The sequence below is a fragment of the Xiphias gladius genome, chromosome 8 (genome assembly GCF_016859285.1).
Source record: "Xiphias gladius isolate SHS-SW01 ecotype Sanya breed wild chromosome 8, ASM1685928v1, whole genome shotgun sequence".
In the NCBI taxonomy this organism is placed as follows: domain Eukaryota; kingdom Metazoa; phylum Chordata; class Actinopteri; order Istiophoriformes; family Xiphiidae; genus Xiphias; species Xiphias gladius.
In genome coordinates, this window is record NC_053407.1 from 13,580,934 (window position 1) to 13,604,852 (window position 23,919).

The 23,919-nt window shown below is 41.2% G+C and overlaps 1 protein-coding gene across 2 annotated transcripts in view; it reads right to left on the reverse strand.

Annotated features, from left to right (window-relative positions):
* Positions 1-23,919, reverse strand: part of itpr2 (inositol 1,4,5-trisphosphate receptor, type 2) — a 58,497-nt gene that overhangs the window by 34,221 nt on the left and 357 nt on the right. Inside the window, exons 2-33 of one of the 2 annotated variants that reach the window (XM_040132146.1) lie at positions 18,783-18,853; positions 18,339-18,457; positions 18,167-18,253; positions 16,671-16,829; positions 15,790-15,888; positions 15,389-15,472; positions 15,100-15,246; positions 14,096-14,191; positions 13,684-13,728; positions 11,347-11,498; positions 9,987-10,086; positions 9,673-9,833; positions 9,438-9,579; positions 9,014-9,172; positions 7,500-7,672; positions 6,853-6,972; positions 6,415-6,597; positions 5,972-6,223; positions 5,729-5,876; positions 5,405-5,552; positions 4,452-4,639; positions 4,228-4,351; positions 4,047-4,104; positions 3,777-3,942; positions 3,267-3,455; positions 2,722-2,808; positions 2,503-2,628; positions 2,230-2,352; positions 1,743-1,943; positions 967-1,218; positions 657-782; positions 324-452 (exon numbers count right to left, since the gene is read on the reverse strand). In XM_040132146.1, coding sequence (XP_039988080.1) covers positions 324-452; positions 657-782; positions 967-1,218; positions 1,743-1,943; positions 2,230-2,352; positions 2,503-2,628; positions 2,722-2,808; positions 3,267-3,455; positions 3,777-3,942; positions 4,047-4,104; positions 4,228-4,351; positions 4,452-4,639; positions 5,405-5,552; positions 5,729-5,876; positions 5,972-6,223; positions 6,415-6,597; positions 6,853-6,972; positions 7,500-7,672; positions 9,014-9,172; positions 9,438-9,579; positions 9,673-9,833; positions 9,987-10,086; positions 11,347-11,498; positions 13,684-13,728; positions 14,096-14,191; positions 15,100-15,246; positions 15,389-15,472; positions 15,790-15,888; positions 16,671-16,829; positions 18,167-18,253; positions 18,339-18,457; positions 18,783-18,853 — 4,414 coding nt within the window. The remainder of the gene's footprint in view (positions 1-323; positions 453-656; positions 783-966; positions 1,219-1,742; positions 1,944-2,229; positions 2,353-2,502; positions 2,629-2,721; positions 2,809-3,266; positions 3,456-3,776; positions 3,943-4,046; positions 4,105-4,227; positions 4,352-4,451; positions 4,640-5,404; positions 5,553-5,728; positions 5,877-5,971; positions 6,224-6,414; positions 6,598-6,852; positions 6,973-7,499; positions 7,673-9,013; positions 9,173-9,437; positions 9,580-9,672; positions 9,834-9,986; positions 10,087-11,346; positions 11,499-13,683; positions 13,729-14,095; positions 14,192-15,099; positions 15,247-15,388; positions 15,473-15,789; positions 15,889-16,670; positions 16,830-18,166; positions 18,254-18,338; positions 18,458-18,782; positions 18,854-23,919) is intronic. The other variant, XM_040132148.1, reaches the window with a different exon arrangement.

Below are 23,919 nucleotides of genomic sequence, written 5' to 3' on the forward strand. Positions count from 1 at the left end.
TGAAAAGAGAAGAGAGAGAGCAGGGGATATTGTGTTTTTAAAGGGCACAAGTGTACAGAAAGATGGGAACACTTTAATATCATCTCTGATTTGACACATTTAAAAAGACTTCTGCATAAAAACATCTCAAGCAGCTGCTCTATGTACAAATATCTGCAATGAAACAAGATGATCCCAGGCTAAGGTGCAGTGGAGGAAGCAGTCTGGTGTCAAATATTTTTCCTGTAAAGTAGCTAAGAGTTGGCAAAGGATTTCGATGTGCCATGGATAAGCCTCCCTCTGCGGGCGCATTTCACCTGCTTTTCAGAGGTGGAAAACAATACCTGCAGGTTGGAGTGGTTGACGGAGAAAGGTGAACTGAAGAAACCCTTGACAATGGCCATTACTGTCTCCGTCACATACTTCTCCAGGGCCAGATCTGCATGGTTACGGTCCGTGGTCGTGTTGCAAACCTTTAATGCAGAAATTAAACAGAGGATAGTTTCTGAACGAGCAAATCCTCACATCAACATCTCTGTCATGCTCTCTGCACATGCAGTACGTGAATAGATTTAGCATTTAAGTAAGCCCTCCTATATCTTGATACATACATTCATGCCTCATTAGGAGAGGATTAGGCATACATGTGTAACCTTTTCAATTTGACAGAGCCTTACACTGGACATGTCCACCAGGAAGTTGTCAAATAGCTTCCAGATATGGCTGGAGGTGTAGATCTCCTTCATCTCAACCTCTGTGTCCACATAGCAGTGATTCACAAAGTTCACATAAGCCGTTTTCACCTGGGGGATAAAAGGAAAAGTAAGAAATTTGATTCCTGGCTAATTTAGAATAAAAGATGCAGCTATAAATTGTACCCCAAAAATTTAAGAAAAGTTTTGACAAAATTACATTATTCATCTTTACCATATAGCTATATTATTATTATATTATTATCATATTATATTATTATCTTCTGGTTTTTACCTCTGGTATACAGCTGACATCAGTGACAACTTTGACTATGTCATCCAGTGGTAGCAGAGAGTTGCATTTCAGCTCAGTGTAGACGTTCTTGCCCTCGGTGCAGGCAGCCAGCAGCTCCACGAGCGTGTTGTGATATGCCAGAGCTCCATCTTCATCTGTCCGCTCCCGCTCAGAGCCCATCATCTGCAGCAGCACTGCGAACGAAGAGCGGTCATTGTAGAACACCAGCACGTCCTCGCCTCCGTTCACCAGCTGAACACACAGACAGACACCCAAAGAAAAGTTACAGTACATGGGGTAAATGCAGGATCTATGTCCTGCCCCTATCATCATAACACATTAAACATAAACAGTTATACTAACAAATGCATTAAAAGCAGAAAAAGGTTTCATAAGCAAATATTTCTTAACGTAACACAAATGGAAAATAACAATGAGCTGCATATTTTAGAGCAGTGAATTTTACTAATTTTAAGAATCCTGATTAATTGTAATTTAATGCAGCATAGTCTTCCTGCAACTAAACAGTGCACACACCTTAATGACTATTATGTATCTGTGTACCCTATAAAATGACATTATCTTCTAAAAAGTATGTACGTGAAAATAAGAAACTAGACCTATTCAAGGCATAGTATTCCCTACAAAATATCCCACGAATGAATAATATCTAAGAAAACATTTCTAGATCTGTTTTTTTTCGCCTTAATCAAACCATAATCAATACCCATGCAGTGTGGGTTTAAGTGTGGGTGGCAAAAAAAAAAAAATCCCACCTCTGTCATGACTTTGTCCTGACATTTCTTCACATACTTCCCATCAGCTTTCACAATGGTCTGCAGGAACTTGAGGTACTGAACGTGTCTTCCATGTGTTTCAATGCAGTGGACAAAGTGATGAACCACACGTTCACTGATCTCATTGCACAGCTGGTAGTTGTTCATAAAGATGTGACGCATTGTCTCAGCTTCCAGCAGCTGGCGAAAAAAAGAGGAGCCAGGTGTCAGTCTTTTACAGAGATCATTTTCTTGCAAACAGAATATTGATTCCTTTGTGTAACAGAGAAAAGAAAAAGAAAATGGTTCTTGCTCATAAAGAAAATTGGGCATCATATCACTTTTGCTTCTGTCAGTCTGCTGTTGTTTTGGACTTTGTATTTTTTATTGAAGGCGAATTCTGCTGATGATCTACTAGAATATACAACATCCCTAAAAGTAAGAAATGTCAACAAGGTACATGTAAAGCGAGATCATATCAACATACCCCTGGAGTGAGGAAGAGGTTAAGGTGTTTATGTAGCAGAACTTGGTTCTGAGGATTTCCTCTGCAGAAATTCTGTAGAAATGTATGTGCCAGGGTCATGATCTCATTCATCTTCTCATCACTCTGTGCAAAGGCAGACCCAAACAAATAAAAGTAAAGATGATTAGAAAGAAAGTCAGACAGCATGACATCAAGAAACCATGTTACAAAAACATTTCACACCAACATCAAGTAGGATGAGCCATTCAGTTGGCTGTTGTGGTTGTTACTCACCTTCTCATAGGGGATCTGTAGCAGGTCCAGCACCACAGTATGGGCCCCCATGTTCTTCAGCAGCCTCTGCTGCTGCACACGACTCTTCTTACTGGGAAAGCACAGCTTACTAAGCCGCAGTAGGATCTATGGATGAGACAGACAAATATTTTATAGATACACAACAGCAAAAAAAGACATCTAACAAGAATAACCTGAAAATGAAGACATGGGTCTCACCTCTTTCACGATGTTATAGTTGTTTGCCTTGTTACTGTCAATCTGAGGTTTATTATCTCCATCCTGTACTGGGCTCAGAACAACCTCCTGGTAAAACAGATAAATGAAGAAAAACATCCCTTTTAGTCACATTCACCCACCAAAAGATTTATCTTTGGCACAAAACAAACTCTGTATTCTGTCTCTAATTACTGGGCAATTGTCACAATGTGGTGTGAAAATTCCGTGCACTGCTCCTTATCATTACTTTTCTTAAACAATAAAAGAAAGAATAATGTTTAAACGCTTGGTTAATAAAACCTGATTTAGCTGTAGCTTCCTGTTTTGACAGACATTTTTATTCATTATGCCTAAGTACTCCATAACAAAACAGTTTGCACTGTTTGCTTTCCACCAATCTTTATTAACAATAAAAACAAACAAAGAAGCTGTTCAACATGCAGCTGAATGACTGATGGGACGTTTAAGACCAGTATAGTAACTTCCTGCAGAGCTCTAAATGTCACACTATAATCTATAAAATTTTGCTTTTAGATGCTGGATACCATTAAATGATGGTACAGCACCTCGATGTTCTGTTCTTTGCCCTGCCTGACCCCCAGGTCTTCACTGCTGTAGACTCCACTCTTCTCCACCCACAGCTCTGACTTCTCAACAGTCAGGCGCAGCTGGTCCAGGTCTGCCTTGATCTGCTTGTAATTCTCTACATCCTGCTCTGACACCAGCAGCTGGACCTGGAAAATACACAGACACACACACGCTGGGTGAGAAGCAAACCAGACGTAGAGATATTAAAAGAACAAATGTGCGTAAAAGCAAAACTCTGCCAAGAAGTCTCGGTGCAACACTTTGGAAAGTCAGCCTGTCGTTAAAATGGGAGCTTGTGCAGCTCTAGATTCCAGCTGAGGAAGCTTTTTGGTCTTTTTGAGAACCCTCCTAATCCAAAATGATTACATCAGCCATGACAAAAATCACTTAACTCGGGAAGTTCCTAATACCACGCTCTGTCAGCTTACCAAGTATTTAATGTTTGAGTGTAACTGCTATGTCGCTACCTGTTTGAAGGCCTGCAGCACCTCAGCTCTCTGGCTGAAGTGTTTGAAGATGAGTTGCAGTGAGCCAGACACCAGTGGGGGGTAATCTTGCATGATGAGATGGATCAGAACCCTCAAAAAAGTCCGGCCACCCTCATCGTCAAGCTCCACTGCACTTAACTCTGAGCTGAAATCATACAAATACGCACTTACATCTTCAACTTCCTTTAGTGAGGGTTTGAGAGTGGATTAAATCCCTGGGAGTCAGTAAACAAGCATCCTTTCACCTACCTTCCTGCAAACATGCTCTCTGCTTTGGTTGCGATCTCGTCTATGTCTGGTTCGGAAGCTAAAGACAAAATAAAGTGAACAACAGGTTAATTAAGTAATGTCAGGCTGCAGTGGCAAATGTCTAATTTAGAATGTAAAAGAACAGCCTTAGTATTCGCATCAGGAGAGAATAATGTCTCACGTGTCACTAGATGCATATCGGCCATTGACAGAGAGCTGTCAGTTATGGTCTTGTCCCCGAACTCTTTCTTGTAGATGGACAACAAGTATGTGATCCTGTAATCTAACCTCACGCTCAGGATAAACTAAACGGGAAGTAAAAAGGCACAAAAATAAAGACAATCACTTATGAGATTGGTAAAAAATGTTAAAAAGCACCATGTACATCCAGAAGGTGGCGCTTACTTGCAGGATCTCGATGATCTTTAGCTTGGTGTCCATCACCATGACGTCCTCATTGTCGGGCAGGAAGTGTCCTTTACTGTAGCGCAGGGAGGGAGGAGTGTCAGGGAGGCTGTGCGGCACACCTCGACTCATCACCATCTGAGTCATCATTTCTCCAACGCCGTGGATTGTTCTCAGGACATTATTACCTAAAGAAAACATTTATCTTCACATAGTTTGCTTTGTGCATGAGTAGGTTTGTAAAGCCTATCGTCATTAAGCTACATATATATCAACGTTTGACTTTATGATACGACCTAAAACAAATTCCCTGAGCACAAATAAGTTTTGTCAATCCAGTGGCAATCTATTGTGAATCATTTCCACAAACAGATCTGTCCTGTCTTTCTCTGAAAGTCGTCTTATACTTGTATCGACATGTCTCCATTTCTGAAATTCCATATTTTGGTTCCACTGATACCTAGGTTTCTTTATCTGGGCCAAAACACTGTGAAAACGCCTTCTAACAAGATGTAAATGTAAGACCATTAACCCAGTTCCTTCCTCCCTGTGCTAGCTCCCTGCTACTTTCACAGATGAATTAAATCCTCACGTATTTTTGCATAGCCTTGCTCCTACATGCATTTTTAACTACTGTATCTGTGTATTTCCCATCTAGAAGCCTAAAGACTACAGACACTGGCCTTCTGTCAGTTCACTCGAAGAAGGCAAATGATTTGGTCATAATTCTAAGGTGAATCGTGTGTCTCTGTTTTATTATCTGTCCCCAAATTATGGAAGTCCATCCTCCCTGTTCAATTATCTTACTCCCTTAAATAATGTAGCAACAAAATACAGTTTTACTCATTAGCTTTAAACTTTCTATCTACTTTTTAATGTGCTACATTCATGTGCTAAACCTTAGTTGACCAACGCAATGAAATAGTGCACTTATACTGTGTAACTGCACTGACCAGCCTCTGGGCTCTTGTTGAGCTTGTTCATGAAGGTGAGTGGGTGCTGGACAATATCCAGGATGGCCAGCAGGGTGCGTGTTAGACGCAGCAGCTCACTAAAGCTATAGAAACCAAAGTAAACCAGGTTACGAGCCAGATTCACCACCTAGAAGAGAGAAGTAAATCAAGCACATCATGACTAGAAACTTTACACTGGAACATATAAGCACACAAATGAAACACAATTTGAGGCTTAAATAGCCTATGTGAGAAAATGTGGATGAAAGTGCTCTAATCATATTTGAAAAATATACAGTATCCACCATGTTGAGTTTATTTTACCTCTAGTGTGAGTTCATTCTTGTCTTTATCCCCAAATGGAAAATGCTGGCTGACCACATCTTTGAGGTATTCTTCCACAAACTCCATCGTGGGAGCAAACTTCCTCTTCATCTCCTCTCTTGAGCTGTCAGTGGACTCATACTCAAACCTGTAGAAAAAAAACAATCACAATCTATATGATGTAATTCTCAAAGTATCATTCAAAGCACAATCACACACATAGTCACACACGTAGACGCTCACTCATGGATGGTGATCTTGGACGGGATCTCGGTCCAGAGGCGAGCGTAGCGTACAGGCACCACAGCCTCCTGTGGGTCACGGTCCACATGCATATGCAGCATCAGGCGGCAGAAGGAGGCTCTGAGGTTGTACGGCAAGCAGTCGTCGAACATGCTGCGCAGGATCAGATCTACAGGTAACTGACAGGAAATCTGGTTGATGGCTAGGTACTGACGGTCCAGACACATTTTAGCAAACAGGTTCAGCTGATATCTGCGGAAGAGGTGAAGGACACGGAAAGAAAGAGAAAAAAACACATGTGAAGGGATTTTTGTTTTGCAGATAGGACATGGAAGACAAGTGGAAAACACTGGCTCCTGCCTGCTCGTGTCAGCTATTTTTGTGTTTCTTGGGAAAAGGCTCGACCACATTTGTGGAACTAAAGGCAAGAGTGCAACTATCACCTATAGTAAGTGATGATGTCCACATCCATCTTGTGGTTGCCTTTAGCATCCTGGGCCAGGTGGCGGATCGATTTGCCATGAGGCTCCTTGTGGCTGTCGATCCAGTAGAGCCAAACCTCCTCCTCCTCCACCTCCTCATGCAGCAGAGAGGACTCCAAGGTGTTCTCTGTGTTAGAGATTAGTCTAGTGGTTGAGGAAGGAGGGGGAGGGAGAGAGTGTGACATACAGCAAGTACTACATAAAACTGCACACATTACACTTTGACGCAGAGCTGCTGCTGAAATATCTGTTTCACAAGAGGCACACTGGAGGAGAACTGCAATCTCACATGCTGTGGAGAGTATGTGCAGGTTTAAACAAGTTTTAAAAATGAACTCATAAAATATGACAGGATAACCTGGGATGTTTTAAATATAATTACCACAGGGTGTGACTCACTTGGTCTGGATGAGGATATCTGCATTGGTGGGGTTCAGCATAAATTTACAGATAAGCTCCTGTGTGACGGGGATGGCCGTCTTGTTGGACACACAGAGATCAGAGAGATAATCCAAGAATCTAAAAGTGCAGACCAGACATGAATCATCATGTTTAACAAAAGTTTCAGCACAGAAACACATTGTACACATGAAAGTTTGTGTGTATTATAGACTGCATGCAGCATCTTTGTCCCTCTTTTTCTAGGTAAATGTTATGGAAAATTCTTTGTTTTTATAAGCAAAAAGAATTTTATGCTTTGAAGTTTATAAGTTTTATACGTTTTCTGTCTGTCACAGTACATACTGTGTTATATTTTGACATGTAATGCAGGTGGACACAGTATACCGATTATTGCTTCCAATACAACACCCCAAAAATAAGGTTAAGTGGGTAAGATTCACATACTGTATTGGACTGTATTATTCTGCATTATACTGTGTTCCTCTGATAGTGTCCGGTCCACGTATTTCAAACTTAAACAGTCGCAACTGAAATCTTATGTATGACCACTGCTTTTCTTGCATAATGTCAGGATTGTTCTGTATTTTCTTTTATTAAATAGTCCCCTTGGGGCATCTAATCTTTGAGAGGTGTACAGGTCTGACCTGGGCTCTCTGTTGCGCCTCAACAGGCTGACAAACGTCTCGATCTCTCTGGCCGTTATGTGTTTTTCCAGCAGCTTGCGGTTGTTGTGCAGCAAGGCAGTGATTGTGTCCTCAGCCAGGATCTCGTACCCAATCTGAGACTGCATGATTGAGAACTTCTTGGCGATATATTCCTATGTGGAAAAAGAAACGTGGTGCACATGGTAATGAAGTGAAGTTGAGAGAAAACGTCAGAGTGACACTGAAGCATAGAAATGTGCTGAACCACTGCATCTAATTTGTGTTTGTTTAACCATTATCCAGAGAGAACTTGTTGAACAAGATAACTTTCAAAAATACACCCGGATCCACTTTCATAAAGCTACCCACAGTTACACCTGAAAGCTGCCTGTCACATCCACAGCCTGTTAGCCACAGAGAACCTCAACAGTAGCTATGTGTGGTTAGTCAAGAGCTGCTTATTTTCATCAAGGGTTAGCGTTCTATCAATTAATCTACTGACTTCTTCTTAATCTTCTGACTACTGATTAGTCATTTTAGAAAATGTCAAAAAAATCCCAGGTGAGGTTGTGCAATATCTTAGTGTGCTTGATTAGCACGAAAAAAATATTTAATTTGTAATGAAATGAAATCGAAAAAAGTTTGCAGATCTTCATATTTCATAAAGTGGGATTAGCAAATGTTTGTTATTTTTAATAGATGAAATTAGTCATAGCAAGTATATGTAATTTTGCTAGGCCTTTCCACAGCAGAGGTATTACTCATAACATGAAGGCTCTGTTCCATTCAAGTGTCCCAGTGAGCCATGAACAATACAAGGAGAACCTCAAGCACCTTAATGGGATTCAGCCATCACTGACTATGTTATTTACAAACGTGATGTTCATATTGTGACACGTCAAAATGTCTGCAGCGGGAAAGGCCTGTTGCTTTAATGAGGTAATTATTAGTTGGGCTGACAGAGAGTGAAGGGAACGAGAATAAAAGCAGGAAATTAAAAACACAACGTGTTGTTCTAGCTAATTACTGTGGGTTTACTTCTTGTTTTACTCTTGTAATAAAACCACATAAAAGGTTTATCTAGCTAAAATTAGTTTAATGGCTAACTAGCTAATAGTTAGCATCATCCACAGGTTGTACCTGACCAAGGTAGACGATAAGCAGCAATAAAAATGAGTGTACTGAGTTATTTTGTATGAATTCAACCTTTTCATTTATGTAAGAGAAAATGTGCTGTGAGCTCACTTTCATTATTAAACTTGTCGTGAATTATTTCTGTTGATCCACCAATCAATTAAAAGAGTGTTTGAGCACCACTTTGTTTTTTTGATTAGGGTGGTCCCTGCGTAGATTTTGCACAGTCTGGCAGAATCTGTACTGATAAGCTCCCAGTTAAAAGCCATCTCTCTATCCTTAGACAACCTTGCATCTTGGTGATGGGGACCATATTAATGATCCTGATGACAACTCAATGAACGCTCAATATTAGTCTCATGTAGAAGATGGAAACGTGCCTGGTTCTTGCGATAGTCCTGTTGGGAATGTCGTAGAACCCTGTAGCAGAGTCTCAACATGTACTTGAAGTGAGCATAGCGCTGGTCTCCCAAATCCTCCAACCTCAACATTGGACCATCACCCTGATCAGTGAATGGTGCCTTCAGGATGCCAAAGATCTGGAGGAACAGAAACCCAGACACAGTGATGAAGAACCACTTGAGGATCTACAGACTGTAAGAGCAAGAAAAGGGTTAAAAAAAAGTACACTCCTTGAGACTACTACGTAGGTATTATAAAATATCTCACTAATGGACATACAATACAAATAAGATTTGCTCTGAGTTCAGATCCATCTGCATTTTGTCCCAAAATAACGGACTAAGAGGCCAGACAGAAGTGTGTGAGTGTGCCTGCAGGTGCGTGGTCGCAGTCGTGACGAACCTGGGCGAGAATGTTCTGTTCCCTCATGAGTTTCTGCCTCTCTCGGTTGGGTGTAGAGGTGACCACAGATAAAACATCCTGGCCGTTGTTTGGCACCACACACACAAAAAAAACCAGGTCCTCCAGGAGCTTAGTCACAAACCTGAAATATATAGGAAGGCAAAAAATAACGTGAAATCATAAAATATGCACACCATCCTGTGTTACCTGTGTCATCATTCTCGTGTCTCTGTACCTCCTCTCATTCTGAGCGATGTTGCCGTACTGAAGCTTTCTCACGGTGGACTCCAAGACCTTGCTGGCATCGTTGGCAAAGTCCAAGTCCCTGACCTCCGACAGGGGAACCGATACAATGGCAAAAGCCTCTTTGTCCTCTTTAGTGGGACAGGTTCCAATCTATTATGAAAGCCACAACAAATCCCCAAATAATGCATCAATTGTTTTACTTGTGTGAGTAGAGTGGCTTCAGAAAGTATTCAGATTCAGATTACCTTCTGATGCCCCTGTATGTGAGTGTGAGTGTGTGAGTGAGTGTGCATTTGTTAAGACCTTCAGCATAACCGGTCGCTCCTCCTCTGCATCAATGGGGACATTGGTGCTGGTCACCCAGGTGTTGGTGCACAGGTGCCTGAGCCTGACATATGAGTTTCTGAGGAAGGATGGGACAAATTATTTACAGCAGATATGATTTTTAGTTCATTGTATGATCTTGCTGCTGTTGTCGAACTGAAAAAGTAGCCACGTTGGTTAGTAAATTAGCCTCGTATTCGATATTAGAATATGATATTTTGGCCATGCTAGCTATGGCTGGCTCTGGGGATGGCTCTGTCTGTCGTTTAGTACCACCACAAGGTTGGCATTTTTGTTTTTTAGTGAAATATCTCGACACCTATAGGATCAATTGCCATGAAATTCGGATTAGACGTTCATGTTACCCAGATGATGAATTCTACTTAATTTGGTGATCCCCTGACGTTTCCTTTAGCTCCACAATGTGATCAAATCTTTCACTTATCTAATGAAATAGCTCAACGTTACTGGATGAATGGATACCAAGTTTGGTACAGACATTAGGTCCCCCAAAGAAGAAACCTAATAACTTTTCTGTTAGCATCGGCACGAGATTGACATTTTCATTGGTTTTTGATTAGTTTTAAGTAACATTTCTCAACAACCATAGGGTGACTTTCCATGAAATCTGGTGCAAACATTCATGTTACCCTCAAGAGAATTATAACTTTGGTAAAGCTCTGGTTTTTCACTTGGTGCCATCATAAGGTCAAAATTTCAGGTTGTCTAAAGCTATAGATTATGACCAAATGCCTGAAAAGCATATGATATTTCCATTGGCCTCAGTTCTGCTTCATGTTTAGTGTGAATTAACAAATTTGTGCATACTAACATGCTAAAATAATATGAACGTGTAAAATTTTATACCTGCTAAATATCAGCTTGTTAACATTGTCATAAGAGCATTTTAGCATTTTGCTAGTGTTAGCATTTAGCTCAAAGCATAGTTGTCCATAAGTATAGCCTCACTCGCACACTAGCATAGCTGTAGAGTCTTTATCTTGTTATGAAATACATGAAATACACCGCCCTTTGGATGAGGAAGTTCAAGTAATTTCTATTTAATTTTCACTTGTTTGAGAAATTATCCAGTAACAAGTATAAGTATATTTCAGACTGCTCAATTACCAATAACAAAATGACACTTATTTGAAGAAAACTCTCCAAGCAGATGGTTCAGAGTCAAAATAAGTAACATTATGTCACCCTAATGGCAGATTTTCTGACAAGAACTGCTGTGCTCTGTGTCGTGAACTCCAGTAAAATATGCCCCCTGTGGATACAACCACAACGGATGTAACTTGTTATTGTTAGTGTTGCCCCCATGTGAGTGACTGACCTGGGCACGAGACAGTCAGCCCGCTGCAGGGTGGTGGCATCCAGCTCAAACAGAGAGGCAATGTCATTCCCATGGGGAACAGAAACCAGGGTGAAAGCAATCTTCTCTGCTGCTTGATGCTTTCTCTTGGAGAACACAGTATCCGTCTCATTCTGCAGCACAAACACAAGGATACACACAGACAGACAAACATGCGCGCACACACAGAGGCAACAAAAATTACTGGCTCCTGTCTAAAAGCTTTAATGGCACAGACAGTTCAGCAATTTATCAATATTCGCACATTGACAATCGCTCAAAAATACAATTCACAATACTATATTTTGGGTAAACTCAGTCCATACTCTAGTCTATACAACAAAAACAAACAGGTTGGTCATATAAGTGTGTTTAAGCTCTATTCCAAGTCACTTAGGGTTGCAACTAGTTTCTACTATCATTACTGATTATGAACTGTTTTGCATGAAATGATTGTAATAATTGTGGGGGGCTGTAAAAAGTCAAAAATAACCCGAGCTGGGAAAGTGCACATAAATTATCAGAGCCCAAACTGATGTCTTAAAATGGTTCATTTTGTTGACCAATCATCAAAAAACCCAGAGTGTTAAGTTTACAGCCGAAATGATTAGTCGATTAATAGATTAGTTTGGCAAAAAAGCCAAATATTTAATGGTTCCATCTATTCAAATGTAACTATTTGATGGTTTTCTTTGTCATATGTGATAATTAACGGAATATCTTGGTTTCTAAACTGTTGGTCGGACAAAACAAGCAATGCAAATAAAGGTTTTGGGAAAATACAGGGAGTATTTTTCCCTATTTTCTGATGATTTACAGACAAAACTGATGAACTGATAATCATTAGTTGAAGCTCTAGTTGAGTTTTTGTTGAAAAGTTACAGAAAACCAGCTGGCAAATTCTAACCTTTTTATAGCCACATCCAGCAAATATTTGGTACCATTACTTTACATGACTAGATTACACGATTGATCAAAAGTTACAATTTCCACTGATTATTTTTCTGATCTCTAAATGATTCATTGACAAGGCACTACCAGCAGTTCACACAGCAGGACAGCACCTTCTCTCCTCTTTATCTGCAGCAGCACTCTGACTCACCTACCTACACTACAAGGCCACAATTTTAAACTGTACTCACATACTTTACATTTTATAATCTAAATTATTTATATCTTGCTATAGTTTTTTAAGTGAAAAGGATTATTTATTAGGTTAATAAGTCTTATGATTCTTTGATACCAAAAAGATGACAATGGACATGTTTTGTGTCAGTTTGCCATATCTTTCCACACATACTCCCGTAAATACCGATAAATGAGCCCAACTGTTGATAAAATCTGTCACTGAAAGCGTGCATGGATGTGAGCCAAACTATACTGTCACAGATTCTCACACTAATGAGGTATCAAATTACACAGAAATGTAGCCAGAGAGCCATGACTTCTCCGTGTGGTGTGTTAGACACTGCGGTACGTAGGCTGGTACGATCCGCGCTGTGCAGATGCAGCAGATAATGACGAGGGTTAATTTCTCCCGCTGTTCTCTGCATGTCAATGGGAAGCTCCCCAGAGCTGCCTCCGTGCCTCAGCTTCTATATCCTCCCACTCCCTCCCCTCCTCCTTCCCCTCCCCTCTGCTGGTGACTCACCCCACCAGCTTAGCACAGGCAAGTAGAGCAGAGCAGACAGCACGTCTGCCTCCCCTCCATCCCCTCTCGCAGGGCACCCCCACACCCAGACGTTATGTAAGGAGTCCCCTGTGTGTCTGAAATTCAGCATGTGCATGAGAAAGTGTGTGAGGCTGAGACAGTTTGTGTGCATGTTCCTTGCATTGTCAGAATACAAATGTGCAAGGCAGCTAAGCTGAAAGAAATGTCTAGATATAGATTCAGAGTTTGGCAGAGTTTGTGTGTGTGCGCGTGTGTGTGCGCGTGTGTGCGCATGTGTGTGTGTGTGTGTGTGCGCAAGTACTCTGTGAGTGTGAAAGAACTGGTGGTATTGCATAACTAAAGGATGAGAGGACAGAGAAGGGCCTGGACAGACAGTGTATAACTGCTGAGATAATCGCTCTTTCCACTAAAACACTCATAATTTCCTTCCTGTTCACTAACTCATTTTAACTTTTAGTCAAGTGTGATCTGGCTCATCTGTGGTGTGAAATGACAAACTATTTGCATTGCTGATGCGTTGAACTGTAAACATCAGCCTTGTATATTAGATAATGTCTATATCTGATAGTAGTAGCTCATAAGACGCTGCAGTCTGAAGTCAGCTGTATGTGATTTTGCAGCTAATTGTGCTTGTCTGACTGACTCACCTCTCCTTTGGACTCCACCGTGTTCTCTTTGAATTCAGGGTTCACCTGCAGAGATACTGAGTGGTCAGTGGCCCCAGGTCCCGAAAGCTCTGACAATCATCCCTTCATTATCATCCCCATCACACAAATCCATACTATTCAACAGCAAAAGATGGGAGACAGTGGTGATATCAATGGGAACACTGCCACCTACAGCACATCACCTAAAGTCCCCTTCAACCGTGTTTATTCACACACTGAAATGTAGATACTCTCAATTTGAAAAAAAAAAAATTGACTCAGGCAAATTAATCCAAGTGCAGGCTACTTATCTAAAAGTACTGTCTGTACTAATTAAACACAATGAGGAGCAGCTACAAAATTAAACAAGTGAAAAAAGAAGCTCTGACTCAGGCTGAAGAGTAAAACTCACCTCAGCCGCGAGGTAATTCCCGGTCGCCAGGTGTTTAAAGCGGAAGAGACTGTTCCACTGGCCCGCTCCACCTCTACAGGGGTCGTAGTGCACAACCTGCCGCAGGAACATAAAATAATAAATGATACACCTAGAGAGATCGGTTTTTGTACACTGTTAATCCTGTTTTTGGGTCTCCGGCAAGCATATGCTTTAGTGTCAGTCACTTCGTCCATAAAACCGTTCTAATATAGTGCAAAAGGACTTTTTGAGTTTTCAGTTTATGTCTGTATGGGTATTACAATGCCGAACACACATTTGGATTCTGGATTTGTTCAACAGACCAAAAATAGAGGACCGGTTTACAGTCAGTCTGAGGATGATTTCTGTTAAATGTTCTATGTTAAGTGTACTCAGGATTGGTTCGCAAATCAAATGAAACAAAGATGCACGTCTACATTTTCAGCACTTGGTGCACCAACATCGGTTTAGCCTATCGCTGAATGAGATAGATGAATGAGACAGAATGAGAGTCACCCTATGTGCTAGGTACAACAGGAATTTATGATTGTGATGGAATTTCATACGAACACAACAGCATGTCACCAACTGATATGGTGACATTAGAACATTCTGGCACAAACAACAGAGGGATGAGAGGAACTTCATTTTAGTGCAGGCTGATAAAGAGGAACATGCAGTACAATAGAAAAAAAAAAAAAAAAGGTTGACGTGGCAGACAGGCAGACGTTACACAGTATGTTTACTCAAAGGAGAAATTTTAGCATAAATTAGTGAGAAACTTTCCTTAGTTATGACAAAAAAAAAATCTAAGTGTAGAATAATACATCATATTTATTTAACCGAGTGGGTAAAGTTTATGACTCAACTGGCTTTAGTCCAAAAAGCCACCACAAAATGACAAAAGTACTTCATTTCTTTCTAATAACAATGATTTTAATAAAGCAGCTAAAGTAGCCTCAGAGATGTTCTCGAAAGTAAAGAGATTCCTGACTGTGTTTTACCTCGACCTCCCAGAGAGCCTTGGAGCTGGTGGCGGAGGTGGCAGACTGCCTCAGTGTGGTCCTGAGAAAGACATGCTGCTGCTTCTTGTACTCGTCACAGGTCAGAAACTTCTCCTGCTCAGCATGAAACAGCCTCACCACGTCTCCCTGACAGAGGACACATACCAAACCCAAAACCACTGCATCATGACTGCCTGCTGTTTCGTTGTAAAAAATTGCAAACTTCAAGCAATTCTGCTGCAACACGGAGCGAGTAAACGGACTTAAAAGTGATTTAAAAAAAACATACCCCTTTGAGAACATCTTCTCTGTAGTCGCTAAACTTCATGAACAAGGTGACCTTCCAGCTGGTGTTACAGTTGACAGCATTAACCTGCAGCATGAAGCAGAGAGTATGGGACAAACACAACATGGAATCAGGATTACATACACAAGTCACACACTGTCTGCTGAAATCCTTGAAACACCAAGTCTTTTTGGTGATTTTCAAGTTTTAACCACAGTTAAAGGATTACATGCTTCTCTGTGGGCTAAGACGATATAGTGTGTAATTGCATCAAATACTATTAGATAAACTACAGACTAGGAGACAAGCTATAGGTTTTTTGGTGAAGAGTTGTTGTAGGCTTTTATCGAACAGCACCTCAGGTTTCAGCTCTGCTAGAAACAATATAAATAAATTAGTCCCACCTCTTTGCAGCCGGGGTTGTCTAGCAGCTCGATGTTACTGGCGTGAAGAGGCTGCCCTGCGTTCACCGGCATCAGCACCACCTTGTCTCCAACCACCACCTTGAACCAAATTAGAGACAGTCATATCGCAGCAGGCGACACGGGCTCGTGAACTTCCAGCAGTGTGCGAATGGATTAAACAGAAAGGAAGAGTGTATCCATGCAAGGGGTTTGTCTCAGGTCTGCAAAACATCCACTCATCCTTTAAAGAAAGGTGCTATGTGCAGCAGCAACCGGCTGAGTGGTTGGGTTGTTCACAGCAAAAACTTTTATCCATACCATGGCGAGTGGACATGATGACTGAAAAGTACGCTAACTGTTATTGTATCATCGCTTGAAAAATACATGCTCTCCAACATAGTCTAACATCAGTTATAATAGACTTTGCAGGGTCAACTGTATCTCATGTTAAGCAGCTGTACACATACACACAGTGGCTTTTGAAGTGGGTGGCTCGTCACATTTATTAAAATTCTGTGCTGGAATATAAAAGCATTTTAACTACAGTGAAGCAGTATCAATGCCATAGAGTAGTCAGAAAGTAACAACTGACTGAATACTCTTTAAGCCCAACCTGAGAGTCTACATGCAATGGGTAGGCCGATGCAGCCATGCTCCTATATGATATTCTGTGTCTGACCTGATGATGCACAAACACCATGCACAGTCAAGAGCAATACCTTTAACCATAGGATGCTAAAGCCAAAGGGGAAGGACAAAATCAGAAATGTCACTGGAACAGGACAAACAATGAGCCGACAGTCTAAACAGAGAGGAATGTCAAGTTGTTGTACAGTACTTTGTATCTATTGAAATGTGATTCCAGAGGGAGGGAAACCTACATTATCTCCCTCGCTGCGGAGCTTCCAGAAGGGCTGGATGTAGAACCAGGAGCCCTCGTTCCCGGCCGGGTCCAAAGAAACCCGCATGGCGTTCTTCTCCAGCAAAGCAGGGAGGCGCTTGTTCACCGTCAGGTACTTGTTACTCTTAATGTGCAGGAGCTGGGACAGAAGAAGACAGGGTGCTTAGATACTTAAGAGCAGTGGTGGAGGAGGTATTGGGATCCTTTACCTAAGTAAAAGTACTAATACCACACTGTACACAGACTCAATTAAGAGCGAAAATTCTCCCCTGAAAATGTTTCTTAAGTGAAAGTATGTATGCTTAATCAGGAAAATGTACTTCCAGTATCAAAAGTAAAGTACTTAAGGCAGAGAAATGGCCCCTGTGAGTGTTGTACTATTATATATTATATTATAAGATTGTGCAATAATGTGTAGGCAGACTTTTACTATTACAGACCCAGTCGTTGGTTGAGGTGGAGCTAACTGTTAATTATTTTATATGGGATGGCAATTTATGATTATTTTCATAATGGATTAATCTGCTGATTTTTTTCGATTAATCAAATGATATGTTGTAAAAATTCTGAAAAGTCCCAATGTGACACTTTCATTTTGTCTAAACTTCAAAAATTAGTAAAAATAAATCAAAATGATTTAAATATTTTAAAAGGTAAGCAGCAAATTTGAAAAATTGGAACTGCTGAAATGATTAGCATTTTTACATGAAAACTGACAAACAATTATCAAAATAGTTGTTACTTAATTTTCTGAAAATCAACTAATCAATTAATCTACTAATCGTTTCCGATCTACTTGTATATTTTGGGTAGTTTATTCTATAAGAAGGTGTCATATTTAATCATTTTTAATGTGTAAAGTAACTAGTAGCTAAAGCTGTTAAGCAATTGTATTGGAATAAAAAATACATTTTCTCCCTCTCATATATAGTGGGGTATAAGTAAGTGTAAGTGTTATGAAATGCAAACACTCAAGTAAAGTACAAGTCGCTCAAATGCGTAGTTAAGAAAAGTACTTGAGTAAATGTACTTAGTTACATTCCACTACTTTTGGGGGGAAAAAAATAGCAAAAGTTTGTTAACACGTCAATGTAACTTTATTTGTTTCAAAAGAATGGGTCCACTTTTTTATTCAATCTCATTTGAAGAAGTGTGTGTCCCACCACGCAACACATTTCCTGATTCCATTTAACAAAGCAGGGGTAAATTACACCAGCATTCAAAGTTAACCCCAACACATTGCTTAAGGATAGGACATATTAACTGAAGCAGCAGAACCATGGCAACTGCCTTGAACACATTTTCCAACAGCAGTTAAATACCAAATCCTACCATTGCAGACTTTTCCAAAACTGCCTGAGGTATCAGGGATTGGATGACAGTAATGCAACCTTGGCAAAAGAAGAAAACAAAAACAAAGCTCTGGACTGGGGAAAGTCTGACGCCACAGGTATATGCTGAAGGGATGGGCTGTACCTGGATGACATTACTGTATTTGACGACTTCTCCGAGGAGCTTCTTGTTCTCTGACTCATTCTGCTTCTGTTCCAGTTCTGCTGCATGCTGAGTAATGAAAAGAAGACTTGTTAAAGCTTTGGGCACAAATGAACAGGAAGACCCAGATACAGATAGTGATCGAAATTTGTACCTGTAACTTCTTGAATAGATCTCCCTGTGTGTTGTTGTTTCCTTGTTTGCCTTGTTTTGCTTTCCAGAACTGCTTCTGGGCTGAGTATCTGTTCATGGGACACACCTTGAAGAGGCAATCTGCAGTGGAGGAGAAGCATTCAGGCACACAGGAGTCACTCTCTGTGAGTCAGGTTAAGTGCTACTCAAGGGTCTTAATGTGGTGAAGCTGCATTTTTGAGGTTGATGGTTATTTACCCAGGAGGGGCCTGTAGAGTCAGTTAAATCCATGAAAGCTTCATGAAAACCACAATGTTGTGTTAAACAACACTGAGGGCAAAGTATCTGGTCAGCCTTGACAGTTTAAAAAAAAGGGAGAGAGAGAGAGTGTGTGTGTGTGTGTGTGTGTGTGTGTGTGTGTGTGTGTGTAACCTCGAACCAGCGTGACTAGCATACTCCTACTCACCTCTGAATTTTTTGGGTGGGTTTGCCAGGTCTCCAGCATCTGGCTGAACCACACATCTGTCATCGACAAGCCTGTAGAGAAGAGCACAAAATGATCAAAATTCACTCACCATGATTGCTTAAGTACATTACAGTCGGCGCTCATTTTGACATACTGCAAGATTTACATGACATAAACTGTGGTCTAACTGAGGTATCAGAGACAAATGCAAATACACGAAATAGAATCTCAGATTACTACAACCTACACCTAAAACCGATTATTTGAATACACGGTTCAAAACTACACTTGCGCTACAGTTGACCAGCCACGTGCCGGATGAAAAGCTCAGCTGGCAACCAAAGGAAGCGCTGTGTTCACCATCATATCTATCTACTTAGAGCTCTCCCCGATATCTGGACTGATGCTCTGAACATTTCTGGACGGAGCTCATCGAATTTAACGCTGCTTTGATCTCTGCTTCCCGGCCCAGCAGGGGGAGATCTGCTCAGTCTTTTTGGTTTGTACTGAGTCAGGTACAATGGGGTAAAAATGACATCCAAATTCGTGTGGTTTTCACATTGAATGAACACGGTTGGATTGAAAATATATTAAATATTACATGACATAAGCAGATGTCAACGCATTGTGTGTAAAATGTAAGATGAAGCTTTGAGAAACAACATTGTTTTGATCCTTGAGTTAAGTCAACTGTAGGTTCCTACAGCACACAGAGGACATAGGGCTGCTGCCACCAGAGGAAACCATGTGGTGTCTGTGCATGGTTGATTACAGGGAATTCGAAGGGTGTCAGCCACCTAATAACTGCCTTGTTACCCACATCCTAGTATTTTCTAGTTGCTGTTTTATACGCTAGAAAAATGTCACTGACAGGTTCAGAGACGCACAGAACTTCAGTAAAATTCACACATTTGAAATCTGCACAGTTGACAGCTAAAAATGAAAAAGTGAAGACGACAGGTATCTAGAGTTAATGATTTGGTTCACAAGAGTTGACAGGTCTAAATTGATGCTGGAAAACAGCATTAAAAAGGGGCAATATGTTGGTATTTTAGTTAAAAAAATTCAAAAATTAATTAAGCCTGTCAAGACACTGAGAAGAAAGAACAGTTTTGCCGTTATGTCAAAGACGTCTATGTATTGTGTTGAAGAGCTAAGCTAACCAGTTAGCCATGGCTCGTCCTGGTTCGTAGTACCACTTTGTACCACAAGAGGCAATAGTGAGCAACTATAGTGTCCAGTCTGCCCTCAGTCCAAGATGAGAGGATGAAGAAATAGTGACTGAGAGTAGGCTATAAACCTGTGTTGCAGCCATTCCTCCACTCTTTCCTCAAGCTCATCTATTGATGCTGCTGCTCTAGCCGTTCTCCCTTCTCCCTCACGTTCCTCGACCTCTCGTGACTCTTCCTCTACTCCTGCCACCACTATTTATGACAGTCCACTGACCCACCGATGCAGCGACCCACCTGGACATGTCCCGGTATGCCCGATGGCCACTCTGACTAAGGCACAGTGGAAGTGAAGGAGGGACTGAAGAAGGCTTTTACATGCCACACTGTGCCAAGTGTGCACGCAGTTGGTATTTGTTGACACAGGTCAATTTATCTCATTTATGAAAGACCATTTAAAACAACAGCATGTATTCATCCGTCATATTACTTATCAGTTCGTCAGGTAATATCTGATGGTATGAAGTTTGTCTTGTCATTGGACATTTACTCAGGGTGTAAATTATTCTAGGAGCTCGTTTTTTGTAATACTGAATATTTAATCCTGGTTTAAAAAGTGGCTTTCTGAAAAAATCTTGATTAGAGAGTTCTGGACTAAGTTAAAAAAGATTGATTTCAGCCACGTGTGTTAGTTTTCAGCACTGAGAGGATGGAGGGTGAAGGTTCTCATTGAAAGTGGAATGGCAGAGAGGCCATTATTTAGTGGAACTGGGCACGTAAAACCAGGAAAAGCAATGGAGACCGAAAAAAAGAATGGGTTCATGAACAAAATACCTTAAACATGAAAGTGATCACAGGGGGGATGCAGGCGTTCCTTTTTGTGACCAAAACACATGTCTGGGCTCCAGCAGTGAAACTGTCTTTACTTCATTTTCTTTGTACATGTGAGAAAAGTCTGATTTGATCCAAATTATTGAACTCGACTGGTTGCTACTGTCAGTAAATCGTTGTCCAGGTGGTGCTGCTTATTTGTCTTTAGTCAAACAGAACTAATAATCCATTCATCTGAAGTTACAGCAGCCCTGGAAGTTTTATTCAAGGCTTCATTTCAGTAACTTTAATCCTCCTTCAGGAAATCTGTTTAGTTAAGCCAAGGTGAGGCTCTAGCCAACCAAACCATGTCAGAGGATGCAAATTTGAGAAAATCTGGTGTAAAAGGATATTTAAGTCTAGAACTAGGTTTAATTCATGTGTGGAAAACCAGTTCTCTAAGGACAAGGGTCAGAGTGGTCACAGTGCTTTTGTGTGTGTTGTTTAGTGTTTGTCAGGGTGCTTGTAGCTTTACAGTCACAGATAAATGCAACTTCAACCTGCTGAAATATATCTCATGACACCAGCTATGAATTTCTATACAAAACACTCCATCCCATTCCTTCTATTCCACTTGCAACAAAGGCCGAGGTGCACAAGCAGATCCATTCATCCCATCCACTGACGAGAAAAATAATTCAATGCACAATTCCTCCAATTCATACAAAGCTGGCAGCCCTGTTGAAGTGAGCTGAGCCATTTCCTATTTATGCCACGGCTCTTGATCAATGTGTCAATCCTCAGGCTGTGTATTATTTCCTCTAAGTCTGTATCAGACTTAAATCTAAATGAGAAACAATAGGGCCCAACAGGAAACATTATGAACTATTAAATGGCTAAACAGGAAGGCTCCTTGTAAAAAGTCCCTCGAGTTCATAAATAAGTAATCGTAAGTCCGCTGAGGGCCGGGCATTAGTTCAAACAGAGAAGCTTTGACGGTGCCTGACACTCACAGCGAGTGCAAGAGTTTGCTGTGTAACTGAGTTAAACATGAACCAAAGATAAATCTACCAGGCTGAACATAGACAAGCTAATTATAGCTCCATTGCTCGTGTGGAGTGGACTGAGACAACAACGGAGAAAAAAGACAGTATCTAATGCGAGGCGACAGGCCTGATATGTTTCAGTGCAAAAGAAGAATAACTCAGCAGAAAAAGTGTGCATTTGTGAGGAGATTTTACAACTGTTTTCTGTTACTGCATGTTTCAACCTGCTGACAAAGCAGCCCAGTTACCTAACTGAGTCATGCACTTCCTCAGTTCAGCTCAGTTCAGTACATTTAGGTGAGGCTTCCTCAGCTCTGAACTGAAGAAGCCTCTTGGATGAGAGGTGAAACATCTTTGAGTATCTACAACCAAGTCCAGTTGCCCGGGATTCAACCCTTCCTGGATAATACAGTGAATTGATGGATTACTATTAAACCAAAAATATATCACAGATCTCCAAAATGAAGCTTTCAAAAAGGTACCAGAGCACGATATCCAAAAGGTGAAGGTCACTAGTGGACATGGATCAGCTAAATGACCTTTACGTTCCTTATAAGGTCATTTGGCTTTGAGTGTTTACAATGTAAGGTGTGTGAGGATTCATTGTTATCCTGAGCAAACATGGGCATGGGTAGCCTTGTGTAGCCGAGGTTACATTGTGCTCACAAGGGCTGAGCCTCAGGGAGGTTCCTGCCGGCTCTTTGCTTTAGATACTGCTGCTCTCTCCAGACCACGGTGGCCTGGCACAGCACAGCCCTTGATAAAATACTCAGCACCCCTGTCAGACTTCATGAGTTATTGAATGGCTGATAAGAATTTCACTGCTTTTCTTCACAACAACAGGAGGTGTGAACAATTGCCCCTGAACTTTTGCATTTTGAAATTTACAGCCCCTGTGTGTGCTGCTTACATTTGCATTGGCACAGAGCTTTGAAGCAAAGGGAGCTTTTCGGCGAAAGAGAAGTAGGTTGGCTGTGTGCACTCCTGCAGACAGTGAGTTAGGGAGCATTGTTGCATACAACCAGCGTGTGAGTCTAGGTACAAACATATTTCAGCTGCCATTTACTGCCAAATACTTTGATCTTCCACAGCACGAGGCATTAAGGAACAGGCGTTTACATCAAAATCCGCAAGCTGTTGTGAAGTTACTGCTGACAGGAGGAATTCAAGGCAGGAAAAGGAACAAGAGAGAAAGTAAGAATCAGAAAGTGAGGAAAAGGGAGAGTACGTGGGTGGGGAATGCTCATTCCTCAGAGCCAGCCGATCTTTCCACACTTGTTCTGCAGGCTCAGAGACCAGAGTGCACCTGGAACCACCCAGGCATTTCACCTTGCACTGAAGCTTTCAGCTCAGGAGGAACTACAGCCAAACCAAATGCTCGTGGCATATTTTGCTTTTGGCTTTTTTTGCACTGCTATGTGGAGAATGACACCGTGAAAAGCAGTTTCCATCACACCTACATGCAGCCTTAGTGGTTCCCAAGGTCTTTTTGGTTGTGACCCATTAAAATGAAGCAGTGTCTACTTGCAAATCCTAGTCCGTGAGCAGTTCCAAAAAAAAACCTGACAGATCATTTCACTTGATTAATTATTAGCGACTAGAGAGTATTTTACAAGAAAAAAAGGAAAAGATTAGTAAAAAGTCTGACCAATTTAATACAACTTTTGATACTTTTTCAGTTTTTTCCTGGCTTAGTGGTGGGATGGGGCAGCAAATTTATGATTTACAGCTCCAAATCCCTCTCACCCAATTTAAAATGTGGTTCACACCTTGTCAAAACTTGGCTATTATACTATATTTTACAATATGGTAAATCACAAGGACACTTAAGAGTGTCTCTCAATATAGAAAAGGCTTATGCTCTCTCTTCAAATAAACACTGTAAACACTTGCTGGATTGTGAGGGGAGACAGTGTCCTTTAGGGCCACGGAACTCACATACAGACACAATCCAAATGTCTCTCAGTGTCTTGCCGAATAAGATCTGCGTAACTGGATGTCCCCCACATTTTGCTCTGGGACCCCTCCAGGCACTTTTTTCATTCCGCCCCCCCCCCCGGACCCTACTTTGAGGACGACGCCCGAAAGTTCCGCTTGCAACCCTTAGCACCC